The following is a 20,958-nucleotide window of genomic DNA, read 5'->3' on the forward strand; positions in this document are numbered from 1 at the left end:
GCATGTAATCACAAGCTCAATATCCTCAAAAAATGAATTTGCAAAGAAATAAATAAACAAGGCTTTACCAGAAGGTTGGTGCTTCATGCCGAAAAACTCAACTATATATATTTTTTTTATTATTATTTAGTGACGACTTTGAATGACAAAACTTCAACACAAAAATGTGAGGAGCTAATACCCCCTTCCTTTTATTCAAGTGATGGGTTTTCTAAAAAGAATCCAGTAGGATGATTAATGTCGCATCAAAAGTGACCTCAAATTGCCAAGTTCTAATGTGTGCATGAAAATGCAGAAAAACTGAGTGCACTCTTCCAACATATCAATTACTGTTGTAAACGCTAATTAAAGAAACTGCTTTCATAGCTCTTTCATAATGTAGTGGTCGTCAGTTGGTAGTGATAGGAGTTGTATCTAGGAAAGAACCTAGTTATTGTGTTAGTGAAAGATTTTTTTTTTTGTAATTGTAAAGGTATAGTAACAAATTCTGTCACTTCAATTATCCCACTTAGTCCTAGAAATTGAATTTTTTATATATGTATACATACATATGCACACACTTTATGCTATGACAATACTTTCATTGTAATATTTTTCTAGGCAATGGATTTCTGCATATAGGTTATAATAACTGCATGTCATCATGTCAGAGGTGGTTTGCTTAATATTTTTATTGATTACCGGCATGGCTTTTCAGGCTATCTTCTAAGTTATCAAGAGCTAGTGTATACTGTGTGTCTACCAGCTTCTCTCCAGAAATTTTCTATTGCTACCAGTAATACAGTTGTAGCAAGAAGAACACTGACAGTGTTAACCTTTTTATTTAAATAATAGTCTAAGGAATCAACATGTTAAATGTGCAAACTATTAAAAATGTTCTGTCAATTTTACATAGCAACTTTTTATTGTGGTCTGACCATAGTAATTTCAGATTCTTACTCAAGTAAGTATACTCCTTTTCGATTGTATGTGTGCCCCACATGCTCATGCTCAGGTGATTTGTCTAGCTTTGACAGCTGGTTCTGCATCCATGAGTTTCCTTGTGCTGATTCCAGGCAGCATGAAGAGGTAGGAACAGCCTCAACCAATTCTCCAGATTCCTCTTCATCATAAGAGTTCAGTCTTGTTTGTATGCTTGAAGTACTGTTTGCACAAGTTTAGTTCAAATGAGAAGCAGATGGCTCTTTTAGATAAAGCTTCAAAAATTCACTTCTAACGGTTTCTGCCTCTGTAAGAGTTAGTTTCCCTATGGCTGGAGCATCGTAGTTGCATATACGTGTATTCCTTCACTGCTTTCCTGCAAGGTAAAACATGTTAGTTTAAATTGCTTTCAGTTTTTAAGGTAACTTGTTTTACTAATACATCTTAGCTGTGAGGGCAGTCACATCTGGTTTAGGAGAACTAACTAGCAGGTGCAATGTAATTCCTTAAAGCACACACCTCTTGATTCTGAAGGTCGGTCTTTTTGTTTCCTACACTGCAGGAGCGTGCCTCTGAGCTGCAGAATGATCTAACTAGCGGCACAGAATGATTGGGTGAGCAATTGTAAAGCTTTTGGTTTGGTTTGAGGTTTCTGTGTCTCAACAGGACTGGGATGTATGGGATTCATACTCCAAGCTCATAGCTGGTGCATTCATGACTATGATAAAGAATTTATGCAGTTTCAAGATGAGTTTCCCTCTTATTTTTTCAGTTTTTATTGTTAACGACTTGTAGGTAAAAGAGAGTAATTTATTTTTTTCTAAGATGCACTGTCAGGTGTACAGTGAAGCATTAATGTTAAAACCACCGTTCTTAAAAGATGTCCTTACATGGTGCTTGAGACCCTCGATGATGGAGACTTAAGTGTTTGTTATGCTTTTTTGAGGGATTTCTTTTTTTTCTGAGAGCTGTGCCATTTACAAGTCATTCTCTAAAGATTATAGTTGTTGAGAAAAACCTCCTTGAAGGTGCTTTGAATGGAGAGGTGACATTCTTCAAGTTCAGGTATAGCTGGGTTTGAAAACCATTGTGAACACAGATTTCTCTTTCTTGGTTCTGCAAATCACATTTCAAAGAAAATCTTTTTGACCCGTAAAATTCTTCTGATGGGGGAAGGGTAGGAGCATCACGTGTTTAGGGAATATTAATCTAGTCAGGCTTTCAAAGTCCATTGTAATTTCATTAGGTTTTTATTTAACAACCATCACCTTTAAAGCATTTTGATTCTAAACGGTTTGTCAAAGGATTTGCTTACCACTGCCCTTTGGGTTTTCTTTCTTTTTTTTTTTATTTTGGGGGCATTTAGACTGTATTGCTACAACTGCATACATCTTGGAGGTTGTGATTGAGTAACACTCTATTCTGTTCCAAATTCCTTCCTGCTTTTTCCTCATCTCTAATTTAGGATTTCTGCAAAAATAATACATCATCAAGACAGGGAATCTCTAAAACAGAACCTCTTCCACTGCTCTTAAAACAGAGTATACTTACATTGCTCCTAACAGCAAGAATAAAGGATGCTTGTCGCCAATTCTGGATTTGAGAGAGCTTGGGTATTTTCAGTATTTTATTAGTGCTGTTTGATAACACTGAATTAATGATGTAAAAATAGGCTATTCATCTTGCTCACAAGAGAGAGATCTTGTTACAGACAGTTATTAGCACCAATACAGAATTCTGCCATAACGAGTACAAATTCTCCCGATGCTTTTGGTGAGGATTTGGCAGTACGGCAAAGAACACAAAGTCCAAGGTCAAAGAATACAAAGTCCAACATCTCAAAGATGAGACACCATTTAGTTCTGTGTTGGGACTTGAAAATGTCAGTATCTGTTAACTGGAGGACTAACTACTAAGAGGTTGAAAAGTCTGTGCGGAAGAGTATTTCTACTAGAGAACATGAAATTTAGCTATGAATAAGCTCATGTGTGTGAAACTTCTATAACTGCACTGCTTTCCTTGCATTATTTTTAAAAGTAGTTTTGACTCTTAAGGTTCTCACAATTAGAAAATAATACCTTTCCTAGAAATTGGGGGTGAGGCAAGAAGATGGATTCCTGTCAGTCTCCTGTACAGTACCTTAGGTTATGGACCAGAAGTCTCTGCTAGGCCACATCACCATCATAAGTGCTGCTTGTTTTGTCCTGTGGCTGTATGTTGCTTTTTATCATCCTGTTTCTTGTTTCTTCACCAGGTTCATCTGTAAGATCCAAAAATAAATGCGTCTAAGCTGCAAGGCTCATCTCACAACAATTTATAGAGCTGTGGGAAAGTATGGGAGACTTCAGATGGCTTAAGATGATGTAAATTTCTGCTGCTGTGGAAAGGTGTGATCTACAGTTCCCCTCCACCACTGGTACAGCAGTAGCGTTTGCATGGCAATATAGCAAGTGCAAGTCATTCCTTGGGCTGAGAACTAACATGGACAAAAATAAAACTTTGCTGCTGGCTGCGAAGTCACAGATGTACCAGTGCTGGGAGCAGGGTTGCCAGGTTGGAAACTCAGGCCAGGAGATAGGTTAGGGCTAACCCTTTTGGTGTCAGAATTGTTTGAATAAGGTTGTAATGAGTCTGCAGCATTAAAAAGAAAATGCCTTTATCACTTGTTAAGACTGTGGACAAAGTACTCATGGAGGCTTGGAGAAATCAGATCTCTCCATCTTTCATTTACTGAGTTTGTGGCAAAAGTATTAATGTGTTGATATGTTAATTTAAAGTAACTGTATGACAGAGAACATTAAAGAGAATCTTTAATTATAATTTTGCAGTCACAGATATGATAGGTAAGGATTTTTTTTATTGTTCATGTCTGAGTCAATTTCTGTAAAAGTTATTTTCCAGGTTTTGCCTCCTGTGCAAGTTCAGTATTTGACTGCAAGCTTTTACTAGATGAACAATAAATTAAGCTTTTCTTTTCACTGTACTGTATTGTTCATTTCCATGTACTGCTGAGTTGGTGCAACACAGCTATAGAAGTAATAATTAGTATTCAGTATCTTGTTGGAACATGCTAATCTCTGCAGGCTGAAACACTAGGAGTTTTAGAAAAGCATAAAATAAAGTTAAAGTAGCCATAGGCTCTGTTGGTAAACATGACTAAAATTGAGACGGTCATAACCATACTTTGTTATGGGGAGGATTATAAAGCTGGCTTTTCTGATGGGAAAATGATACTGATGTAGTCTGTTTTCTTTCAGGAAAATAATGTAGAAAATGCTAGAGACAGTGGTTGCAGAATGGAAGATGTTACTGCTGTCTCAAAAGGCTGACATAGGGGAACATGTATTCTCCATAAAATTGGTTTAAGCTGCTCAAAATAAGCTTTCATGTGCATAGCTCTTTAAACTAGACACTCAGTGAAGTCAAACTTTAAAATCAGATAATCGTTTATTGTGTCCTTGAAAATACTGCACAGTAGACCTATATGGAGGCAGTCAAAAGATTTTGCAAATCGAACTGCTTTCAAAATATTGGGGTGTTTTTTTTGTGATTGCAAGCAATTCTTGTTATTCCTGTAGCTAAGAAAATAGTGCATTTTTGAGTTGTAGAATATTCCAGGTGGGAAGGGACATCAGGAGGTCTCTAGTCCAAAACCCCGCTCAAAGTGAGATCAGCTCTAAGATCAGACTAGAATTTCAGCGTTTTACTTAGTTTACTCTTAATTTTTTTCAAAATATCATATGCACAATATTTCTGGTACATCAAATTGTCACGAAGCAGTAGGATCTTCCTCTGAAATAACTCTTTGCGAAAAGCACATCTCTCTTACCGAAAAGTGTGGTTGTCTTACTAAATAGTTCTCTTAATTTGCTTTTAAGACGTTAAGCTTTTCTTTTTAGCTTTTTTTTTTTTACGACATAGTACTAATTTCTGGCACTGTGTGTGTAAACAATGCAATATGTTGTTGCTGGGATTTTATTTAAAAGAAGAAAACATCTGATAGAGTATGTTGGCTGACTTGAAAGTGCTCTTTGAATAGTGGTTGTGCCGCAGCTCACTGCATGCAGAAGTGGGTTAATAGAGTGCTCCTGCAAGGGTGCTGGCATTTATTAGATCTTCTAAGGAGATAATGCTTTTCAACATAAGCTTCAGTCTCATATCATGTTTTATGTGTATGCATGTCATCTTTCGTCTTAATTTAACTAATAATGCAGCATGCTGGTGGGTGATTAAGAATGGTCTACAGTGACCGAGTATTTCTATAGTCTTCCCTTCCACACATCTGTCGGGCTTTAGTGTACCGCTGTGCACGCTTCCAAGGCCTTCAGTTCTTGCCCTAGTCAAAAGAGATCTCTCTTTCCAATTATAAAAGCAGAATGAGTTACATTTTTATTTGCATAGTCGATTGGGAAAGTTTAGAGATCACTGGGGTAGGAGATAGTTCCTAGAAGTTCTAGCAAAGTTAAAGAGTGAAAAGCAACTAGCTATTTCTACAGCTTTTCTACATACGTAACTACTTTCAGTAACGTTCTAACTTTTTGTGTGGTTACACAGCACCATTCCTGTTTGTGAAATAAATAAATAAATAAATCTTTTATACTGCATAACAAATCCTTTACACTGACAGCATATATTCTTATGTTCACCCAGGAAAATGTATGTCGGTATTAAACAACTTTATAACTTCACCTGAAATGAGAAGGCCGTATAACCTGTGTGCCTTATGTAGTTGAAACAAAGCAAATTTAGTATATAGACAAATCCTTTAGTGTAAGAGTACTGTCTTGGTTCATAGAAGAAGTAGATACGACAGTGTTTTTAACACAGCTTTTGTCAGGAAAATTAAGTGTTTATGGCATTTTCATAATTTGTGTATGTTCCTTTTAAGTACTGCCTAGTGAACATTTGTAAGTCGATACCCAAAGAAACAAGGAATACAACTGAATACTTCATACTGCATTAATGTAGTCGTATCTGTTAAATCCTACAAAATTATTCTAATGAAGATTTGGACTTCTTGCGCTGTAACTACAGTATTGATGGCAAAACAGCATCTGTTTTTTAAACATGTATATTTTCTGCCTCCCAAGTAGTGCCTCCTATTAAGTACAAAATTGACCTTCAAACACTCCTGTTAATATTAAAATATCAGTATGAGTTCAGAAGAAGTTAGATTTCCACCCCTTGATTTGCAATAACAAAATTGGCTCTGTTCCAGTCTTTAAGATGTTAATTATGTCCCTGCTGATGTCATAGTCAGAAATACACTTCTGGTTTTACAGGGAGTTTATTATATTGTTGCTCTTTGAGAAAGCAGAAGGGGAAAAATAAGAAGTCTCTATGTGAGTTATTTGAGTAAAAAGATACTGAAGTTTATGAATAGAAAATAAGTGATTACTTTTATAGTATAATCAAACTTTAAATTCTGCAGGGATGTCACCTTCAGACAACTATGAACATACTTATGTGAACTATATTTTCCCCAAGATATTTTTACTATTGAGGCTATAGATGTTAAGCATCTTCTTTCCTTTCTTTAACAGGAAATTCTCGTGATTAAAGATCATGGCAACCATAGAGGAACTGGCCCATCAAATTATTGAACAGCAAATGGGAGAGGTACATAAATTTTGAGTCCTATTTAAGAGACATTGAATAATAAAATGCACAGACTGATATGTAAAAAACAAAATCACAAGAGAAAATAATTTTTAGTACACCCAAAGCTTCTGGAGACTCTCCCATGGAAGACTAGAAGAACTTACTATCTCTGTTTTAAAGTTATGATGCGAAGTCTTTCTTGCCAAAGTTTGCCCCACAGAAATGAAGCTAAGGAAAATCTAGCAGTGTTTCCAGTAAGTGACTAGCTGTTCGCCTCTACTTTTTGGGCCTGTAGTGGTCTTCAGAGAGCCCTGTGGTTGTAGAATTGCTTTGCTCACTTTTAGTTACAAAATTTACAATCGAGAGTTGTCAGTACATAGCTTTTACTGAAGCAATTAAGCAATTGCTTCAGTTGTCATTTTTGTTTTCATGAGTAAAGGTTTTCCATGCTCTTTGCTGTAAAATATTTGTTGGTGTTTGGTATAAGTCAAAAGGAAGATGGAACTCTTGTTTCTGCTAACTTCTGTTTTTAATTTTCTGTAACCTGGATGCAGAATTTGTGTACTGCAGCTAGAGAACTTCCAGAGATGCACAGATAGTTTGGGAGTGTGGGTAAGAGTATACATACTTATCTAGAAGGTTTCATCATGGTATAGTCTATTTAAAATTAGCACCACTTTAAATTAGACAGAAGCAGTATCTTATTTATCTTAAATAAATGGTATTTTTTAGCTTGAAATACCCACTCTTGGTTTCTTGTCTAGACATAGACTTACTTTTCAAGTAACTTTAGTTCCTCTCAGTCTTGATTTCAAATTGGGGGGGGTGGGGGAGGGTGGTTAGTTCTATCCTGTATAAATTCTTGTAGCTTTTATTCTTGTAATATCTGAGTGTTGCTAAGGCTATCTCAAAGGACCAAAGTGATTTATGTGATGTATGGTGTTTTCTTTCTCTCACTTGTCCTCTTTATAGGTGAGAATGGCCTATCTAGTGTAGTTTTGTTTTGGTAATATAATTCCTTGTGGAGGTCTAAATAGGGCTTTATTTGCTGTTGGGTTTTTTTGGTTGGTTGGGTTTTTTTGAAAGTACAGGCTAGTCAAAGCTAGCTGAAGTGTACGTTCCACTCGGAAAAGAGGGTGGTGTGATGATGGCTTTTAGCGTCTGTGAGGGTTGTTTCTCAACTTCATAATGTGATTCCATGAGACACTGAGCTGACTTAGTAGCTCAGTGCTATGGGAGAGGGAAGGTCCTTTTTCTGTTTCTTACCTTATTTAATTTCCACACTAGCAACAAGCTAACCCAGCCAAAACAAGTGGAAGGTTTTCCACTGGGTTAATGTGCTGAGTAGGGTCTGAGAAGGCTCTAATGAGTACCAGAGCCAACGTAAAGGATATGGCTGGTAGCCGAAGGAAGGCAGGGGAGAAGAGGGAGGGAGTGGAGGTGTAACACTGCAGAGAGCTGTTGACTGTTTCTATTCATGATGAAACTGCAGCCTTACGGTTTTCATGGCTATCATTCTGTCAGCAGTGTAGATCAGGATTTATTCTTTAGCAAGGTTTTACTGTACCTGAGACTCTCACATCTGACTTGGCAGCAGCGTGGCTTAAGCATTCCCCAGTCCTCACGTAGCCACTTATTCTCACACTGTGCTAGTCTTGCTCATGTGAGTTCTCTGTGTCGTTGTGTGGTGGACAAAACTGGGAAAAAAAAAAATTACGGGATAGTGGAGGAAGGTCTCCCTCCCAGTTGGGGTCAGTTCCCTTGTCTGGTACGAGGCGCAGCCCAACCTGGCACATGGTTAGAAGGACTGAAAAGCATCATGCAGGGCAGTGCGAGGTGGGACTCTGTAAGCCAAAGTTACTATCAAAGGTGTATGCCATGCATGCATGCGCTGCCTGAAAGGTGGAGTCAGCAAGAAAAGTGGTCTTACAGGGGCCTTCATGTAATATCTTACGTTCCTACCTACCTGTGACCCACCAGCTGTGATTGCTTGGTGGTGTTCCTATTTGGTGTAACCATAGTTTTAAGCATGGTGTAACCTTAGTTTAAGGTCTGTGGAACTTCAGCAGTGTTTTTGCTAGCATTTGTAATTTTCTTGGATGTTGAAATAGTTTTAATTGAATTTACAAAAAAAATTTACATGAGTAGAACATGAAAGGAAAAAGGCAGGTGTTCCCATTCTGAGGAGAATGGAAAGTGTTCCTGTGTCTCATTGAAATAATGGTCAGAAGTGTTCTGTGACATAGGTTTTGATTTCTTCATAATATTAATTGTTGTTCATGAATCATTTTAGAAAAAATTATCACAAATAATTTTATGATGTTGTTCACAAATGTGGTTTTGTTAATGTAGGGCGCTTTTTTTTTTGCATAAAAGCAAAACATTAAAAAAAAAAAGAATTTATAGCCTTGCCTATATGGAGCATTGCACAATGTTTATCTTTTCTCAGATTCTGCCAACTGCTAGTCATCTTTTGCTGAGTGTGAGATAATATTTCTACATCAAGATCACATTCCTTGATTCATGTAGGGAAGTTGTCTGTCAAGAGCCTGCAGCAATCTTCTTTCTTTAATCTTTGGTTGGGTACGCTAAGTACATGGTGGTGGTTTGTTTCCATAGTCCTGCCAGGTAACAGTAACAGAGGAGAGCTGCATATTTGTTGAAACAGAGTCTGTCATACACGTACAAAATATAAATTTTAACAAATACTGCGGTTATTCTTAGCAGAATTTTTTTTTAAACTGCAATAAAAAAACTGTATTGTGCATAGAAGTAAAACTGTCAAGCTGACATTTTGTGGGGTTGAAGAGCGGTTTTACCTTACAGAACATGTAGATCATGACATTTTAAGGGAGCAAGCATAAAACAGTCGTGGAATATGTAACTTATTTTGTAAAGCAAAGATAAATTCACATAAAACTCTGATTGCCCGTAAATCACCACATGTACATGTCATTTGAAAGACTGATGCAGAATTTTAGTGCTTGAAAGTATCCCTGTCAAACTCTAAATGTTGCTGTGTAATGAACTCTTCTTTGTGCTTTACTTAAGCAAAGAAGTGGATTAATTGTTTGAATATGGAAAGTATTCATACTCATGAAAAATCAGGTATTTTTAGAAAGCAGTGTTCGAAAATGGCTTGGGCAGTAGTTTGACAAGCATTTCTTTTGATGCTGCTGGCAGCTTAAGTGATCTCTCCAGCAGCTTAATCCCACTCTCTCATTTGCTCTGATGGATCTGCTTCTGAGCATTGTGGAGGTCTGGACTGAAGGTTTGATCTGTGCTAAGAATAGCCTTTGTCTGTCTGTCTGTTTGCTGGGCTGCGTTTTAACCTGCATCAGTGTCCTATTCCAGATCGCTGAATGACTAAGCAACCAGTTTTACTTACCAAGCTGAAGGGATAGGAGCGAGTAGATTATAAAAGCTGAAACTGGTACCAATAGTAATGCATTTTCAGGTAAAATTTCAAAATCAGCTTTTGGACTGATGGGAGCTTGTGTTGCTGCTGTAGGGAGAAGACTTCCCCACCGCTCCTTCCCCTTCTCATACTCACCTCCAGCTGTGTGTTCTTGCCTCCTTTCTTCTGCTGGTACTAGCATTTACATGGTTGTGTGGTTGCAAAACCAGGAAGCTGATCCAGGAGGAACGAAAAAGCTCTCAACCTGTTATGAAACAGTACCTTTACTGCAGATACAGATATTTATTCTCTATATTCATTTGGGGGTGGGGGGGGAGAGGATGGCAGTTGAAGAGGAGCAATTTTTATAATGGTGTAAATACTGAGAATTATTATTAATACAGAATTGCAGGATGTTCCAGAGTTTTTGAACTGCAAAAATTTCAGGGAATTACTCAGGAATTTAAGACAAAAATTTCAGTTTGTAGGTATCTGTAAAGTCTATGAAGACAAACTTCCTTTGTACTACAAAAAGTCCAGCCTTTCTGATGAAGCCTCCGTAAATAGCAGCTGTACTTCTTAATTTTTATTCACAAATAATTTAATGAATAATGTCCTCCCCCAAATACCTTTGGTTATAGCATGTGAAGAATTTTTAAAATACTGATAATCATTAAAGCACTTCCACAAATCGTGTCTGAGAGCATTCACACAGAGATTTAAATTTGTTTTAAGATACACTGCTTGCCAACTTCGTGCATTTCATTAATTTTCTCTAGCTTTCTTGATAGTTCCCCAATACAGAATTCTCTTGTTCTGGTTTTGCTGCTTTAACAGAAGAATAGAAACAGGACAGAAAAGGCCAATTGCTGAGTTTCCACACCAAAAATTCTTTTTGTCAATTCAAGTAAGCCATTAAGGGAAAAATATTTTAGTGTAAATGTAGCACAGCTATGAGGAAAGCTATTGTGTTTAGTATGTGTCTCATGAACATCAACAATAATAAATATTCAGTCTGATTGACTTACATGGACTTGAAAACAATGAGTTGTTTTACTTGATGTGTTTCTAAATTTCAAATTGGAAGGTATTTCAAAATGGGTTTAAAACAGTGAAATCAATAGAATTTTCTAACTAGTAAAATTAAGCTATTAGATTACAAGCATTTGCATTACTTATACAGTAAGAGTGTCAGACTTCCCATTGCCTTATGCAGAGAAATCAGAAGTTAGTGAAAACGTAAGGTTTTGTCCATTAAGGTAGTGTGTCCATCCTTAAGGTAGTACATCCCTTGACAATCCATTACATTTGTTTCTTTTTTTGTAGATTACCCATTCACAGGGAGCTGTTACACAAACACTAATGGATGGGACAGCACAACGAATACAGATTGTCCCTGCAGATTCAGGCCTTTCTTTACCACAACGTATACAGGTATGTTTCATCTGATATATTTTAAAAGCAGAGATGAACTATTATTTCTGCCAGTTTTCACATATGGTTCTTTTTTTATTTGCGTCATATTATTTGCTTAAATGTAAATACTCAGCCCTGGGTGGCAGAGGTCATTTCTATATAAACAGGAATAAGTCATCATTCCAATGCTTTCCCCCCCCCTTTTTTTTTCTTTTTTTCTCCTAAGAATTTTAAGATTTACAAAAAATTACAACCACTGAACAGAAAAAGACTTTTCCTGATACTGTAATGATATTGCTCTTTAAAAGCTGAATAATTTTTAGATTTGGTAATTCAACTGAGTTGCTGGAACATTTCTACATTTTGGAGCAGGGAGGGAGGTAAATACTGCATTGTATCATTGATACAAGTCATGAAAAAGTGCAAGGCAACCTAATGTCTGAGAAGGATACTGGTTTTTGGTTGTCCCAACCAATGCTATATGTCCCAGTATGCTAATTCATAGCCTGGCCAGGTAATAATCTCCAGTTCAAGTGAGGGTAGGAGGTTTTTGGCGATGTCGGTAGTTAAATCAACACAGATGTATGTATGTGGAGATTAGGAGTATTTGAGGAATAGAATTTTATATTTTATCTCTTAAAAGTCAGTGCGAGTCCTTGCAAACGTTTTATTTTTAAATTTCATCCTAGAGAAAAATATCAACTGCAGAATAAATTTAAAAAATATTCTCAGATATAAGTTGTTGCATACAAAAACACTCTCATTTAAGCAAGCCAGCTGCTAGTATAATCTTGGCTGCTTTGTCTTTTGCTGGCTTCACTCTTCAATGTTTTCCACTGTTTTTTCCTGTTTCAGTGCATTGCATTCAAGCTTTCAACCTTCCGAGACTCTTCACAGCCACCCCCCATACATGATCTTTTTGGTTTGATTTATCACCCCCTGCCTGTGCTCTAGTCATGGTACCGGTCTTGTCTATCCAGTAGATGTTTATTCTTTCAGCTACCTCCACTCCTTTTCTACATTTTGTGTACAGCTGTACCTTTTATTAACTAATTTATGTTAATCAATTAACCACCATCTCTTTATCCTCTGTTTTCATTGTCAATACCTGTATGCTATAATGTCCCTGTAGTGTGAAGCCATTTAGTGTAGTTTCAGCATCGGGGTCTTAATGCGGGATGATGACATAGAAACCCATGAGCCTTTATTGTTGAACAGCAGGACAGTTCTGTTGGTTCAAAGCCAGTGGCAGACTTCTAACCCTTGATTGTCACCTTTTTTGGGGGGGGAGAACTACTTTTGATTAGGCACTGTAATTACTGCAAATATGATGAACATGGAAGAATTGTATTTCTAGGGACGGGGACCTGTATATAGTTTTTCATTATCTCATGTAGCTGGAAGATCACTTTTTTCTAACCCAGCTACTTTGTCCCTTGGCTTTTTTCACCACACTCATTGATCCTTGCTTCAGAATGGATGGTAGGCGCTTTGGGGCGGTGGTTGTCTCTTGATATGTGTGGAACAGCACTCAGTCAAATGGCATCCTTCCTGCAACAAGCATCTACAAACATGTCACCAATATCAATAACAACAAATTAGATATGAGATAGAACTTAGTAATGAAAACTTTCCTCAAAGCAGAATTTATGTGAAGAGTAGTTTGTAAGAACAAATACATCTCAGTGAAATGTTCAATATAAATGTTAAATTGATTCATTTTGAGTTTATGTTTTCAATCAATATTTTTTCTTTTATTTTATTATTGTTAAATGCACATAAATAATTATCTGAAATCTTGAAATACAAAATCCTCAGCAAAATGTTCTTTAAAACATGTTTCATTAGTCACCCTTCTTAGGGAATGCTAACGTTTCTGTAGGATAAATTTGAATGTCACATTTGTTGTTAAACAGACATTTCTGTTCAAAACTGGCTCTTATAAACAGGTGGATTAGTCCTCTCTGTTTAGACACCTTTTTTTCCCTAAAATAGGAACACATAATTATCGAGCTATTCAATTTATTGAAATGATGTTCAAATAGAAGTCAAAACTTTTTAATGGACAAGGCTTAAAAGCAATAAACAAAAATACTATCCTCCATTATCATCAGGGTGCTTAAATTAAATACATGGGGGAAGTGTATTTTTTAAGCATGCAATCCTGAATTAAGATATTCCTGTTTTATAACGTTATCCCTTTAGCAATATTGAGTTTCAGATTATTAAGAAACAATGTGTTGTCACTGAGCCCTGATGGATTCCCTTGACAGTGGCTTTCTTTTTCCCTCTGATTATTTTTTTCTCTTATCTCAACATTTAGGTACTGCAAGTTGTTATACTATGGTGGACTGCTCCACTTTTCAGAGTCCCATTGCGATTTAGGTGGAGTTTTTGCAGGTATATGGCCATAAGAGGTCAGCTGCAGACAGACTGTGCTTTATTGTTTAAACTGCTTTCTGTTATGCCTCTGTCAGTTGTCAAATGCTTGACAGCTGCAGAAACCATTTGTGCAGATTGAATAGCACTATACCTACTATATCATGTAGTGAAAACTACACTGGCATCCTCCTAGAATTGCAGGAAGCCATTTGAAGAATTGGGACACTATTTGTTAAATAGGAGGTGAATTGTAGCAATGGTTCTTCTGCCTACTGTCCTGCCATATTTATCTACAAATACATACCTTTTTTAAATTACGGAGCTGGACTACAATAGGAAAAAAGATAATTTAGCATATATATCAAAAAATTAATTTCAACTTTAGGTCAAATTTGTATCTTCATTGTTTGGGACATGCTGGCTTTTGAGTTAGTTTTATACTATACTTTGCATAAACCTAACTAGATGAATTATATGCCTTTTTTGATATGCACATAGTTGCACTTTTAAGTTTTCGTAGGGAGACAGATTTCATGTCTTTCAAAGAGCAGGTATGGAAATTCAAGAAACAGCACAATATTCTGTGTTTGGCTTTTGTACATGTGTGCACCCTGTTGAGGATAACATGCATTGGATTTTTCCTAATCCAAATAAAGTAGACGTGTTTGAAGAGAAGGGGAAGTGAACATCAGCTGCTTTGAAAATAGCCAGAAGTGGCACAGGAGAAATAAACACTGTAAAATGAAGAAAAATGGAATGAAAGGAGAAAGTTAAGCAAAGAAAGGAATTAAAAGGGCAAGAAAGTTTGCCTTCTAAAGAATATAGAACAAACATAAAGGAACAGAAAGGAGAAATAAGGGACTGCTATAGTCATTTGTGGTCCCAGACATGTGGATATCTGAGAAAACTGAATGGAAAACTCTGTATTAATTGTATTGATAACTATTGTGGGGTTTTTGCATTGTCTTCCAACCGTACACCCCAAATCTCATGATAATTTATGTTCTTTTCTTGTATCTTTAGCCTCTGGAATTTTATCATCTTACCTGCTCTCTTAAATAAGTTTTCAATTGTGTTTTACAGAGAAAAAAATTTGAAATCTGAGCCATTACAATGTTAATAGCAAAAGGCCGCCTGAAGGAAACAGATTCCTTTTGTATATTTTGAAACTCATAATTTCTGTATGTTTGGAAGTGGTAATATTGATTTGTAACTGCTGAAATTAGGTACTCAATAATTTATATCTCTTGCTGCTTATCTTTTTAAAATGTAAGCTATACACAGGTTTTTGAAACAAATTTAAGTATATTCAACATTTAGAGAAAGTAATAAGCTAGTTGAGAAGGTGCAATTTGATGAAGACTTATGTGAAATTATGCCTCATTCAGTTTCTTTGTGCCCCTGTTCTCCACCTAGAAAATATAATTAATATTGCTGCCTTCATTACATGAAACTAATTATAAGTGTTAGGCCATAAAATAAATTGTTTCATCAGTAATAAGGACCATATAAATGTTAGGGATGGATAGATGGACATGACTGTTTGGTTATAGGTAAAAAAAAAAATTAATTGGAGCTATTTTATTTATCTATAGTTCAGGAAACAGTCTTCGTAGGATGGTTCTCCTTAATCTGCAGAATAATCCAGGCAGTTTTCCGTATAGGCATTTTGATGGAGAAAGGCAGGAGGTAACTAAAAGTGACATTTATAATAGAACAACTGTGGAATCTTGATTATTTTCTCTGAGGATTATAATCTTCCAGCAAAGCTGGCAAAAAATGGAATTTACTGAAGGATTATTGAATAAAGTTCTGCTGTATTTGTGCTTGGAAACAGGGATAAAATGGAAAAAAACAGTCTGTATGTCTGTTCTTGATTATGAAATGAACCACGAAAGTAAGTTTTTCCTTTAAAAAAAAGAAAAAATGGCAGGGAAAGAGATTCTGTTTTATTTATTCTATTTAGGAACATATATGTTAAAAAAGACCAAAAAAAATGAAGCCTAAAGTGTATGTACAGGTTCAACAAGTTATTGCTTTTCTTGCTGTTTGGTGCTTAGTTTTTTCAGTTGCAAGTCTATATTTGTGTTTTTAAGAAGTTTCTTGTTAAGCAGCCAAATCTGGGAGGTGCTAAGCACTTCATGTGGTATGCAGTGAATTCAGGTGTTAAGATTTCTCGTAACCTGACGGGTCCTAGGGCTGAGCTACATCGAATTCTGGATGCTAGAATTTGTCAGGGTTTTCAGCAGTGTTGTAAAAGCACGGGCCATTTGTAAAATTTGAGTATGAATTCAGGTTTTGACTTCAAACACTCTTGATTGAAGTGTGTTTCAAATACAGTGAAAATCCAAGGTTTCACCTGAGTTTACTTCACTCTTGTGTGACAGAGGGGAAGATGATCCTGCTTCACAAATGTCAAAGGCAAAATTCCCGTTTTCTTCAAGTGCCCAGATTGGGCCCTAAAGGTGAACTTAAATTAGCATAACAATTTGAGATAAATGTATTATTAGATTGTCACAGATCAGCAGACGGGCCAGAAGATTCAGATTGTTACAGCACTTGATCAGAGCTCAGCAGGCAAGCAGTTCATCTTAACAAATCATGATGGCTCTACCCCAAGCAAGGTGATCCTTGCCAGACAAGATTCCACTCCAGGAAAAGTTATCCTAGCAACTCCAGATGCTGCAGGTGTCAACCAACTGTTTTTTGCATCCCCTGATATATCTGCACAACACATCCAGGTAGATAATCCACTTTATTTCATCATTTTGGTTCAAATGGGATAAGAAGAGATGTTTTATTTCCAAATATGTCTGTCTGGGTTCTCCTTTTTTGAGGTTGGTTTTTTTTAACAGTATACTTTCCCTTGCATTAGGACTCAGTATGGATACTTAAAAATTATAATGAAAACTTTTTTTTTGTAAATTTATTGGTTTTAGAATTTATACCCTGGCTTATGAGATTAGAAAGAATACTGTTATTTTTATTGTCATTTCCAGCTCCTGCTGTACCAACAGTCCTTCTTTATTTCTGCTTCATTGACTCTCCATGTGTTTTCATGTATTGTTGAAAACATACTCTTTTCTTTCTTGTCTTTATCACTTAACATTTCCTTCTGCTTCTTTTCCTTTTTGTACGCTGTTGTAACTACTGTTCAGCTGTGTGAATTTTTGTACTCCAAGGTAGTTTCTCCAAGAGACTAGTAGGGAAGTACATTACTCAGTGGGGGTGGGAAAATAACACTATAAAGATTTTGGGTTTACTAATGTGAGATTGTAACTAGTCAGGGTCGTAACTCCCTACACTGGTCTCCAGTGCACCTTACTTCCACACACGTTGTGTAGGAGTCCTCACCCTCCAACTTCCAAGCTTTCTGCCCCATATCCTCACGTGGCAAGGATGGCATGGCACTGGTGTGAAGAGCATGAAGAACATGCACAGAAGACCTGGGAGATGTGAGCTCCTTCAGCATGAAGTAGGAGATTACTACACTCCAGCTGAAGTGTAGTTACTGCATATCGTTTACCCATGTACATTTATGCTGCTGTTAAAATACGTCAGAGTGGAAGGCCAGGCAACATTAGGACAGCTACAGTCCACTTAGTATCTTAAATTTCAACAATGGCCAGAAACAAGTGCTTAAGGAAAGGTATTAAAAATTGGACAAGTAAATAATGATCCTTCTGACTATATCCTTTCACTTCCATGAGTTGATGGTTTAGAGCAACCTCCTGATTTGGAGATTGCAGTGAGACCGTCATGTTTGATAGCTGCCACTAAAGTTTAATAACCTTTTTTGTTATTTATATAGGCCATATACGCTTTGGTCTGTATAATATCCCATAGTATAATTGTATGTTGTGCAAAGAATGCTTTTGTTAATTTAATCTGAGAGAAATATTTAATTAGGTGCCTCTTGCACTGTAAGAAAGAGCGACAAAGGATTCTATTGTTTTTATAAGTCACTATCATATCCTCTTCCAAGTAATCTCTTTCCCTAACCAAAGACCCCTGATCTTTTTAGTTTGTGCTCTGCTGGGAGCCAGTCCACTACCCTGATTCACTACCCACATGTTGTGCAAGCTTGAAATGTTTCTCTATATTGTATATGGCATAATTTTTTTGAAACTCACAAATCTTTGCAAATGGACATCCAAGGTCCTTCCTCCAAAGAATTTGATTGCTATGAATAGGGGAGCAGTAACAAAAGTCAATCCTATTGAGACACATTTAAGCATGTTTAGTGGTATCATACATTTTGTATTTTAAGTAAACCTCAACAAAAGTATAAACCAGATGAGAAGTGTGCCACGCTGATTTAAAGAGCAAAATTCAGGTATAGGGAAAGACTGGACAAAAAAATTAAAAGCTCCAGTTCTGGTTGTACAGTTTGGGCAAAATAGGTTAGTTTGAGAGACAACGGAGTATTCTGTCACTTTAGTTAGATTTTTCTGTTGTCAGTTAATATGTATGGGTAGAGATTTTTTTTTTCCCCTGCTTAAAGTTGGTGAAATACAGAGTATCATCCATTTGTTGTTCAACTGCATCCTCTTTGGGATCTTTCATATTTTCTCCCCTAAATGATCTTTTCACCTGCAATTTCACCTGTTTTGTTATTCTTCTGTAGCCTTCACTTGAAATGCCAGTTCATTAGCTCTGCAAAAAACCTCTCCTTTATTGCATCTGATCTTTACATTGACTCATTTGGCAAGGCCCTTTTTCCCATCATCTGTTTCACCTTCAGTGATTCTTCTTCATCTTAATAATCAATTTTTATTCTTCGTGTTCAATGTCAGTTGATGAGTTCTCTGCCTTTTATCTCCTCATGGGCCAAATTCTGTAGTCCTTTCTTAAGTGGAACTTCCCATTTCAATGCAGGTTTCATTTATGGAAGGACTTAGAATTTGTTTATATATATTTTATATAATATCATGAAAATACATAATGTTAATAATGGAGATTAGGAAGGAATGAAAGGTTAAAGTTCTTTTAACTCATCGATATTATTTTTCTTAAAAAGATGTTATATTAAAAGACAACTTAATAGATGAATCTCTGAGACAGCATTGTTAACAAAGGCTAACTAGAAAGAAGTATGCTTGTTAAATGTTCCCGTATATATCATCTATACTATCTTCCAAACATTCAAATAAGAGTGATTTCTTAATTTTCTCTATAGAAGATAGGGTAGTTTCTCTTTCAGTGAGTTATCTTTCTTTTTATCAGAGGTCCTGTTTTGAATACACAAAGCAAGAATGAGAGAGTCTGACTTCCCATTAAGACACAGTAGAAGTTAGAAACTCTTAAAACTTCTAAATTATAATCTCTTTAATGGGAAGAAGAATTTGTTCTTTTCCGCTTTATGTTATTGTCAAGATGATGCTTGGTTGTTACTTGTGATCATGTGTGTTCCTTTTTTAAATTTTTTGCTGTGCTTTATTTATGTCGCAGTGGGATAGAGTTTTTAAAGATCAAATGGAAGGCGCCTGCCCTTTAGTGCTGGGGTTCTAATATTATGTGCTTAATGAAGTTTACAGGTACCAGATATAAATGAATGAGACAAGGCAAGAATACTGTAATAATGTCAAACTGTTACTGAGAGCCAAACTATATACCATTTGATAGTTAATGATAGTGTCCAGAGCATGTTTTCTATTGGTCCACCATTTATGTGTATTATAAAAATATGAGTTAATAAATCTGAATGTAGATATAGTACAAGGGATTTTTTTTGTTCCATCTGTTTAATGCTTCAGTCTCTTTTGTACTATGAACAAGTCATTAGGATAAATACAAAATTGAACAAAAGGTAAGACTATGCAGATGCTAAATGTTTTTCAAAATGTCAGTCCTTTCTGCAGAGGTAGTATTTAGATAAATGAAATCTTGAAATCTTTTCAGAAATATTACAAGTAAAACTTTTGTTCCATCCTGAAAAGGAGCTCAATGGCATGGCAGGTAGCTCCTTTGTGTCTATGAAGACTGTAAAATGTAGTCAAGTAAACCTCATACCTTGTATTTTCGTCCCCTGTCTTAGAGGAAGACCACAAGCATGAGATTTACTTTAATCTTTCTTGATGGTAAGAAAAAGAAAAATTAAATTCTTTCACACTTTTTTCCAGATTTTAACAGACAACTCTCCCAATGAACAGGGCCTAAATAAAGTATTTGATCTGTGTGTTGTATGTGGAGACAAGGCATCAGGTATTTACTTTTTTCTTTCTTTTTTTTCTTTTTAAGGTGGTGCAATTTTATAAAAGCAGTTTAAAATTCTTCTGAAGCTATATAACAGTTTGCATGCATATACGTGTGTGTGTGTATATATATATATACACACACCTGTGCACAAACAGAAAGGATACACTACTCTTTCAGTGGAGAATTACACTAAATGTTACTCTAGTGTCCATGGGTGGACTTATTTATTGTTGGTTTACATTATAAATTTAATGTTTTCTACCAGGTAGTTTTTGCCTTTTTTTCTTAGGCTGATAAATTTTGTTTTCTGTTATAAAAATTCAGCTGATAAAATTACTTAGGCGACAATGTTGAGAGTTTTTTCCTCCTTAAAATAAGGCTGTGTGGTGAACTCTGTTATTGTTGACAGGTTCTCTTAAAATATATGAAAAACCTGTTCATTATTTTAAATATGAAACCAGTAGGCAAGGGATATATATATATAAAAAAATCTATCTATATATATATCCCTCTATATATATCCCTATATATATATATCCCTATATATGTATAAAAAAATAACTCCTGCAGGACAGTTATTTGAAAAACCATTGCTAAAATTGTAAAAATGCATTATAGTTCCAGTAAAAAATAAGCTTAAGAATCATATATTCATATACTGCCACCAAAGTAGAGTGCTAAGGTAAGAAAAGCAATACATTTCGTGCACTAAATTTTGTTTAATGATATTAAGAGACTGGAAAGAAGAATAACGGGAGCAGTGCGCTGGAGAACTGTCTCCCACATTCCCTTTGCATGTGTGCCTGCCACCAGGTGTTCCAGATCAGCCAGAGGTGGAATTACTGAGAGGGTGTCTTGTCTTTTTTATTAAAAAAAAAAAAAAGAGAGAGAGAAAGAGAACTACAAGAGCTGTTCCTCAGCATGGTTTAGCTGAAAGCTTCTTTTTCTTTGCACTTTCTTTGTTACAGAAGATAACAGGGTGGAAGAGAGATGAGACATTTAACTTTGCTCTTTACTTAGTTAGCTAAAATTAGATTATGTAC

General features: G+C 36.0%; 1 protein-coding gene across 5 annotated transcripts in view; it reads left to right on the forward strand.

Annotated features, from left to right (window-relative positions):
• NR2C1 (nuclear receptor subfamily 2 group C member 1) overlaps positions 1–20,958 on the forward strand; it is a 60,112-nt gene that overhangs the window by 11,232 nt on the left and 27,922 nt on the right. For 2 of the 5 annotated variants that reach the window (XM_082310350.1, XM_082310351.1), the window contains exons 2-4: positions 11,246–11,353; positions 16,228–16,458; positions 19,840–19,921. In XM_082310350.1, the coding sequence (XP_082166476.1) occupies positions 11,282–11,353; positions 16,228–16,458; positions 19,840–19,921 (385 nt within the window). In that variant the 5' untranslated portion in view covers positions 11,246–11,281. Of the gene's footprint in view, positions 1–3,202; positions 3,309–6,464; positions 6,541–11,245; positions 11,354–16,227; positions 16,459–19,839; positions 19,922–20,958 lie in introns of those variants that run through there. The other 3 variants (XM_082310349.1, XM_082310348.1, XM_082310352.1) reach the window with 3 other exon arrangements.

This window comes from Platalea leucorodia (assembly GCF_965183815.1).
Source record: "Platalea leucorodia genome assembly, chromosome: 4".
Classification (NCBI taxonomy): domain Eukaryota; kingdom Metazoa; phylum Chordata; class Aves; order Pelecaniformes; family Threskiornithidae; genus Platalea; species Platalea leucorodia.